Genomic DNA, 9065 nt, shown 5'->3' on the forward strand with positions numbered 1-9065 from the left:
TCACCATGTGGCCTCCGTTCTTCACCCCCATGGCACAATGGACCTCACCAATTCCACAGCCAAGAGGAGATCTACACATGACCCCAGGGCCTCCTCTGCCTGCCCCTAAAGTCCACCCTCCAAGCGGACACCTCGGCAGACTCCCTGGGCAGCTCTCCATGGGCACAGCTCCCTTCTGGCCAGGTGTGACATCCCCGCTGGCTGGGCACCATGCACAAGGCCTTTGCCCACCCTCAAAGCTACATCATCAGCCATAACGGACAACAGGATTTAGCATTTTCTTCATTTCGCCCTTGAGTGACCAGCTACTATCTGCAGGCGGTTTTCACAGTCACGATGCTATGTGCCGTCAGCAGTCAAAATTCCCACACTACATATAACAAGTCCACTGAACACACCTATACACGCCAGTGGACGCTCACAGCCTAGAAGGCCACATGCGAAAAGGGAAACCTCTACAGTGCTCAGGTGAGAGGGTTATGGTCTTTTCATAAAAAATCTTCCTTTAACACGGTATTTTGCGGCAAGGAATAAAAACAGGGTGTTTCAGGACATCCACATCTTAAAACCCCCAGTCTGCTGCCTCAGCCCCGTGCTGGCCTGTCTCAGAGAGTCTGACTCACCCACCTGGGTTCTGTGGGGCTGTGTCTGTCCCCAAAACAGACCGAAAGCTCCTCATTTCTCACCCATCCCCATATCCCTCTGGATTAAGAAATATGGAAAGATATTTTAGAACCACCTCAAATTTGCAGAAAGCCATCTTGGTAGCAAACTCTTGAAATGCTTCTAAGAAGATTCTAGGTTTCTTCTCAACTCTATACTGTTAGAACACTTCGTTTACCCTTTCCCATCCCAACTGCCCTGGAACACTTTGGCTTCAGGTGGGTTCAGGGCAGACACAGCAGCCACCTCCAGCACCCAGCACCAACCAGGAAATCAATGGAAAGCCTGGGGGTGGGTCTCCGGGAGGCCCCCAGAGGCCAAGCTTGAGCTTGGGAACCATTTTTATTACAAAAAAAGAAAATCTGAATCCCTGTACAGGCCAGCCACCATTAAAAAAAAAAACTGGACCCAACCGTCACATTTTCATGCAAACAAGATTCCTGGCCACATCTCTTTTGTCTCATCTGTGAGCTTTTGCTTTTGACGTAACACCCCAGACGTGGCATCTGGAGCCAAAGCAGAAAGATTCAGGCTCAGCATAAAAGAGCCCCCTGCTCCCACCCTGCCAAACAGGCACGTACTCCCACCCAAGCAGGGCCTCTGAAAGACAACAGGAACGCTTTTCTCCTGCATGCCTGGCATTCTCCAACAGGGAGAAAAAACAGTTCTTAGGAGACCAGGGAAAGGTGGCCCCAACACAGCTGAGTCCCTGGGGAATCTGGCCGCTGGAAGGAGGCCGGATGCTGCACCATCAGCCCCTCCTGCCCTGACAGCTCTAGACTGGAAAAGCGCCCAACAGGAAGGGCAGGGTTTGCCACTAATCCACCGGTGCAACCCCACAGGTGTCTGTGGTGTCAGCTCCACACCGCAGAGCCGCCAAGACTGGGCCAGAGACACTGGGCCCACTGCCAGACTGTTGGTGCCACCTCCTCTAGGAAGTCCTCCCACCCCGGCTGCACAGTGTGGCCCTGCGACCTAAGGCAACCTCCTCTACTCTGCCCGTCACCCCAGCCTGCCCCTTGCCCACCCCAGCCCAGGCCTTTGCAGGACCATGAGCTCAGAGAACTCCCTAGGGCTGCTCTGGGCCTGAATGTGGAGTTAACGTTTGCAGAAAGAACGCAATGTCCTCAAAGGGCCCAGCCACGGCACCAGTCCCCAAGGCTCAGGGGGTCCAGCTCTGGGAACCAGAAAGGGGGGCTCCACATAAGCCCATGGCTCCTGCCTCTTTTGGTTGGGAAGGAAATCATGCCCCTCCACCAGCTCCCCAGTGACAACCCATCCCAGCTGTCAGCTGTAGGAGGACCCCTGGACAATAGGGGGCATCTAGACCTTAGGCAAGCCCGCCCTGCTCTCTCGGGCCTGGCGCCAGCCACAGCACTGGTCACAGTGACATGATGGCAATGGCGTGGACAGTGGACATGGCTGCCCTATACCATGCACCTACTGCATGCCAGGCACCAGACACGGCACTTTTGATTCCTGTTAACACACTGGGTCCTCCACAGCTTCCCTGGGCAGGGAGTGGTCCAAGAGCCGTGAGCCACATAAGCTTCTCTTCTTTGTAAAACACCACCCAGTTTGTGGCATTCTGTTATAGCGGCACAAAGCGGACTAAGACACCAACCTTCCAGCAGCCAACAGGCCGGGCACCGCTCTCCAGTGGCACTTGTGAGGCTGAGGGAGCAGCAGGTGTCCTGGGAAGTCTGGGAGGGAGGCCAGGACCTTGACCCCAGGGCCAGGACAGCAGTCAGTCACCCCACTCGGGGCCAGAGGCAGCAACAAACCCACGCCTCTGGGAGCCAGGAGATCCCACCTTCTAGAACCTACTCTGCTCCCTGCTGTGGGTGACCCTGAGCCAGTGACTTGCCCTCCATTTTGTCATCTGGAGAATAAGAGGGTTGATCCAACCTGGTCAAGCTGCTCCTCCCCCTCAAGTGTGTCCATTATCCATCCTTAACCTGTTTGTCCAAACCCCTGGTATCTCTGAATCACTCACAGGCAACTTGCCTAGATCTCCTCACCAGGTCAGCTTCCCCCTCAGCATCACCTTCCAGGCAAAGTGAACAGTAAATGGCAGCGGGCCCCAGAGGTGACCAAGGCGCCAGTCTCCCGATACACCAAGCACTTCAGACTCACGTGTGCCATCTGCCTCCCTCACCCACCCCAGCCCTAAGGCGTGAACCCCAGAAACCAAGGATTTTGTCTGCACTGCTCACTGTGGAACGCCCAGAGCCCGGGAACTGTGCCAGCACACAGCAGGTGCCCAATAAACGCCCGCTGAGTGAGCGTATGGTTGAATGAATGAATGAACACATGAACAAATGCAGTGCAGTCCAGGCGGCTTCTCAGGCAAGCCCCAGCTCTGAGTGGCTGGGGTCCCACTTTAAGAGAACCATGAGGGGGCCGGCCCCGTGGCGCACTGGGGAGAGTGCGGCACTGGAAGCGCAGCGACGCTCCCGCCGCGGGTTTGGATCCTATATGGGACTGGCTGAGCGCGGTGCGGGCGACACCACACCAAGGGTTGCGATCCCCTTACCGGTCACAAAAAACTCAAAAAAAAAAAAAAGGAGAGAGAACCATGAGGACTGGACTGCCCATGTCCCCAGTTTTCAAATGGTGGTGCCCGTCCCACTCCCCAGTTGGGAAAATAAGGCCCTTGGGGGCGGGGTGAGGAGACTCCTGCAATAGCCTATGCAGCTAACAGACACTTCAGTGACACAGCCAAGTCTTTATGCTCTCTTCTGCAAAAAAGAAGGAGTGAATACAGACCTGGAAAGTCCTCACCCGAAGTGGAAGCGCTGCCAGGGAACAGATGAAAGACCCCACTCCCACAAACCTGGCCACTGCACTCAAGTACAGACCGCAGCCCGCTGAGATCAGAGGACTGCCCAGGAAACTGCCTTAGAGCCTGGACCCCCATGTGCTCAGGCGGCAGCTGGGACAGAGGGAGGAAATTCCTCCACCCACACAGAGGCAGGAGAGTGCTTCTGGTGGCCAATCACCCGAGACCCTGTCCCACAGGACCGTCCCCAGGCTGGATGCCAGCCCACTTGGGCAGCCTCCTGCTTTTCCTTCCCCCTATCCCCAGTGGGACACTGGCACAGGAAGCAGGCCCTGTCCCCAGAGCATCCCCAAAGACAGGCTGCATCCTGGACATGCCTAATTTCCAGAAGATCCCACCCTGAACCTGACCCCTGGAAATAAAGACCCACATGCAGGTCCACAGAGCAGGGAACGATGCTTCACTACAAAATACTCCTGGTGAGAGCTCTTGAAGAGTGCCCGAGAGACCAGCGGGAGCGCAAAAGGGGTGTAAGGTACCTGAAAAAAATCGCACGTGGGGAGGGAGACCAAGTTAACGCCATGCGTCCAAAAGATTTCCCATTAACAACGTTTGTGACCTAAGTTTCCACAGGGGAGTTATTATGGCACAGACTTCACAGGAATGAGACACGAGGATAAAAATGAAGGATAAATTCCCATCAATGTGGAAAAATGCTAACGAAAAGCAGAAAAGCAGAAAAGGAAACCACACCACGAGGCCTGCATGCCGCACCGCTGGCGAGTGCACAGACAGAGATGAGAAAAATACAGACGGGGACAGTGCGTCTTTGTGGGGCCACCACCTGTTTCACAGCATCCTCCGATGCTACTGTCCTTCCTTACAAGAAACGTGGTTTTGGCTCATCACTAATGACAGTGAGCTTTTCAGTTGTAATCACCACGCACTGACAGCGTGCTCGGCACTGTGGTGGCACTACCTGGCCATGACAACATCATTTTGCAGACAAGGACCCGAGGCTCCTAGGAGGCCGGTAACACGCCTGAGATTGGCCGCCTGCTGGGCAGCAGAGCCCAGACCTGACCACAAATCCAGCCCGGTCAGCGGCCCGAGCGCACTGGGACGCAGAGCCCGAATGCCCGAAGCCTTCGCTAAAGCAAGTAGACTGCTTTAAATGGGCTCATCCATGTGTTTCCTTTCGGGGCCCTAAGCCAGTGGCAGCCCGCTCCCGCCAGGCCGGGCGCCCCCTCCAGCCCCCAGCCCTGCAGGTCTCTGCCTCACCTGCCTTGCACGTCCTGCCGTTGTCCTGCAGCTGTACGCCCGTGGGGCAGGCGCATGCGTAGAAAGGCTCCCTCGGGGACAGGAGACACAGGTGGGAGCAGCCGCCGTTGTCCTCCTCACATCGCGTGTGGACTGGGAAAGGCAGGACAGAGTGAGAGAAGGTTCCAGAATAGGGTCTGGCCCGCCACTCACTTGTTTCCAAATGAGTCAACACCCCGCCTCCTCACCCCACCTCATAGTGTCCCTCTGCCCAAACGCTGCCCTCACATAGCATCAGGGCCCTTCCAGGTCACCACTCCATCCTGCCGCATCACTGACCACCCTCCACGTCGGACTTTCAGCATCTGCAGCTGGTCTGCAATTTCTTTAAAACCGGCTGTGACCTTCCTGGCCCTGATACACCCTGCCCCTGGAGCAGGCATCCTCCCTGCCAGTCCCCTACACCCCAAATTCCTATAACAAGAAAACCCCCATCTTTTCTAGGTCCCCCCCCCCAACAAATGACACCTCCTCCAGGAAGGATGCCCTCCATGCTCCCACGGCAGGGTCTTGGGACCTGCTCATGTGGTAATGAAGGGGACCCCTGAGACGGCGGGCTCCTGAGAACACAGCCTGTCTTGTCTCTGTGACATGCTTGAACCCCATGGGTTCCACACACATGCTGGTGACCATGCGCAGCACTAAGCTGGTCCTCCTGGTGGGATGGCCATGCTGGTCATCTTCCCAGGTTCTTGTAGGGCCAACAAGCAACTGAACTGAATGCTCTTGGCACCTCACTGCCCAGGGGAAGGTGGGGTTTAGCACCCCTGAAACATGGAGTTAGCTGGAACAACACTTGCCCTCCCCACGGCTGCGCCAAGTGTGGATGGGTTTAAGGACCATGACTTTCTTTCCAGAAAACTGCTCTGGAGAACCCCACCCTCCCCGTGCCCTGCTGAGAACAACTACCCCATGAGCCCCTACTCTTAAATTCAAAGCTCGAACCCCCTACAATGGCTTCACCAGAAATCTCCATCCTTGGGGCCCATGGGGGAGGGTGATCGTCCCCATGGGATTGGGTGAGTCCAGGGCCCTGGCCCTGCTGGTCATCTGTCACAGAAGCCCATGAGTTTGACCATCAGGGATTTCTGCCACGACTTTGTGGGGAACCCAGGCTAAGAACCACCAACTTATAGCATACTTTTCATTACTAAATATGTAACTCCTGCTGGGCCTTTAACATGAGGCAACCTTCCTTGGTAATCCCATGGCCACCTCTGAGCCTGGAGGCAGCCCCCACAGCAGCTCTAGAAGGGGCCTCTGCACCCCACCCGCCCCACACCTCCCTCTCTCCCTCCAGCATGTGACCCCACCAAGAATCCGCCTCCCCCAGACCATGGGCTTCTGCAGGGAGAAAGGCCCCAGCACCAGGGCAGGGCTCAGACAGTTCCGATGAGGGAAGGGAGCAGGTGCCCGGGTGCTCAGACTCACAGGAAGGCTGCCGCTCCTGGCTGAGCACCTGGATGTCCATGGGCGAGTACAGGGCACTGAGGATCTCCTGCCTCTTCTCCCCTGTCCTCTTGTTACAGGCGTGGATGGAGCGGGTCTGCCAGTCTGTCCAGTACAGGGTGTCCCCAGAGAGCGTCAGGGCAAAGGGGTGCGTCAGGCTGCCTTCCACGACCTTCTGGCTGCAGGGGGTGGGGAGGAGCAGAGGGAGAGGCCGTCAGGAGGGCTCTGGGCACTGGCGACCCCCTGGCATTCAAGAGGACAAAAGCAGCTGTGAACAAGCAGAGGGAGACCAGGGAGAGCGAGTCACACTCCACTCTTCAGGGCACCCCCCTCACCCGCCAGCCTCCCACTGTCTGTGGCAGTGACACAGGGGGTCCCCCAGGTAAAGTGCCAAGTGCCCCCCAGAGAAGAAAGGAGGAAGCCACACCTGGTGACCCAGAGCTGCCTCTGAGCAGGCCCCTCCTGCCCAAGGATTGAATCATCACTGAACACAAATCTGGCCAAATGCACTTGCCCATCCTTCTAATGCCCATAATTTCTATTCCAGTGTAAATGAAACTTGGCATTGACATGAGAAAAGGTTTTTCTTTTCTACGTGCTTACAATGCCCAGCAAATGAGAACTCATGTTCACAGAGATCACAGACACTGGTAACAGCATCGTAATTTGACACGGCCCCTCCCCTTCACGATGGGCTCCCTGCAGGAGGGGCTGCAGGTGGGTGGTCACGGCCATGTCCCCCGCCCGTGGCACAGCACCAAGTATTACTGAATAAATGACAACTATAAGCTCCTCTTTTCTGACGCACTGCCCTTTTTGTTTGTTTTGTCAACGTTTCCTTTTTAATAATTTTTTGAGGTGAAATCCACATAACATAAAATTAACCGTTTTAAAGTGAATAATTCAGTGCTATATAATACACTCAAATGCTGTACAATTAGTTCCAAAACATGTCCATCACTCCACAGGAAAACCCCACAGCCATCATCAGCCACTCCCCACTACCCGCACCCCCGGCCCCTGGCAAACACTAATCTACCTTCTGCCTCCACGGATTTACCCATAAATGTTCTGAATATTCCATATGAATGAAATCATACACGTGGCCTTGTGCATCTGCCTTCTCTGGCTTCTCTCACTTAGGGAGTTCACTCAAGGTTCATCCAGGTCATAGCACATGTCAATGCTTCAGTCCTTTTATGGCTAAACAATATTCCAGGGTAGGGACAGACCACAATTTGCTCATTCATTCATCCACTGGTGGACACTGGGTTGTTTCCACCTTTTGGCTATTGTGAACACAGTAGTCATCCCTTATGCACCGTTTTGCTTTCCGTGGTTTTAGTTACCTGTGGTTAACTGCAGTTGGAAAATATTAAATGGAAAATTCCAGAAACGAGCAATTCATAAGTTTTAAATCGCATGCCACTTTGAGGAGCGTGATGAAATCTCGAGTCAGCCCACCCCATCCTGCTCAGGACGTGAATTATCCCTTTGTCCAGCACATCCGCGCTGTCTACACTATCCGCCTGTAAGCCACTTAGTAGCCGGTTGGTCATCAGATCAACCGCCACAGAACGGCAGTGCTTGTGATCAAGTAACCCGTACTTTACTTTTATTACACTATATTGCTATAATTGGTCTATTTTATTATTGGTTACTGTTGTTAACCTCTTACTGTGCCTAATTTTTAAATTAAACTTTATCAGGGGTATGTACGTGTCAGAAAAACATAACAAACAAGAGTTCGGTACTATCCGCGGTTTCGGGCATCCACCGGGGGTCTCGGAAGGTAAACCCACAGGTCAGGGGGCTACCGCAGGGCTGCTACGGACACTCACTCATGTACAAGCATTATCTGAATATCTGTTTCCAATTCTTTGGGGTGCATTCCTAGGAGAGGAACTGCTAGATGGTATGTTAAGTCGACGTTTCCGTTCTGAGGAATCACCAAACTGTTTTCCACAATGGCCCCATTTTTTAATCAGAGAAGCCAAAGGCCCACCATTTCTCGGGCTCCTCCTCGCCACGCCTGGCCTCAGCAAGAGGCCATCCTCCCATGGCCTGTAGGACACTCCCTTCCCTGACTCCAAGTTGTCCCCAGCCATGGTCCCTTCTGCCTCCAACCAGATCTGGGAGCTCCCCAAGCACACCAGCCTTCAGTGAGCACTTACAGTGTCTAGGCACCGTGCCCAGGCTTTACGTGAACTGCCCACTGTACTCTCTGTACATCCCTCTAGGAGTATGATTACTACCCGCAATTCACACACAAGGCCCTGAGGCTCAGGGCAGCAAAGCAACCCAACCACAGTCACAGCCAAAAGGGGAATGCACAGGTCTGTTTGGCTCCAGAGCTTGTCCACTCTACCAGCAAACTAGGCTTCTATTTGGCTAGCTCTGGGCATGTCCATAAAGAATACTGGCCACCTGCAGAGCCAGAAGCATCCAGTGCTGAGGCAGGTAGCAGGCTCAGAGTGGACCCCGGAGCTGTGAACCCTGGGCTCCAACCTTGGCTCTCCCCAGCTGTGTGGCTTTGGGTGAGTTCATGAGCCTCTCTGTGCATCATCATAATGGCAAACACTTGATAGGGTTGGTGTGAGCATGAAATAAACTGGTAAATGTCCCTTGAAAACAATTAAGTATTGTGGAAGTGTTAGTCACTGCCAGTGCCACTAGCATCATCACGTTTTAACTGCCATCATCCTCACTGTCCCATCACGACTTCTCACCCATCCTTCATAATGGCCAATACCACTCGGCTCCCAAGAACCATGGTCTCCAGGGTAGCCACATTCCCAAATCTCCAAATCTTGGCTCCCTGACCCAGCCAGTTTGTGCTCCCAGAAACAAG

General features: G+C 54.3%; 1 protein-coding gene across 1 annotated transcript in view; it reads right to left on the bottom strand.

The window, feature by feature from the left end:
* The window catches only part of LRP5L (low density lipoprotein receptor-related protein 5-like), a 34026-nt gene extending 27768 nt beyond the window's left edge, over positions 1-6258 (bottom strand). The window contains exons 1-2 of the mRNA XM_008569568.1: positions 6197-6258; positions 4727-4858 (exon numbers count right to left, since the gene is read on the bottom strand). Coding sequence (XP_008567790.1) covers positions 4727-4858; positions 6197-6236 — 172 coding nt within the window. The 5' untranslated portion in view covers positions 6237-6258. The remainder of the gene's footprint in view (positions 1-4726; positions 4859-6196) is intronic.
* Positions 6259-9065: the final 2807 nt, after the last annotated feature.

The sequence above is a fragment of the Galeopterus variegatus genome, unplaced genomic scaffold (assembly GCF_000696425.1).
Source record: "Galeopterus variegatus unplaced genomic scaffold, G_variegatus-3.0.2 Scaffold512, whole genome shotgun sequence".
In the NCBI taxonomy this organism is placed as follows: domain Eukaryota; kingdom Metazoa; phylum Chordata; class Mammalia; order Dermoptera; family Cynocephalidae; genus Galeopterus; species Galeopterus variegatus.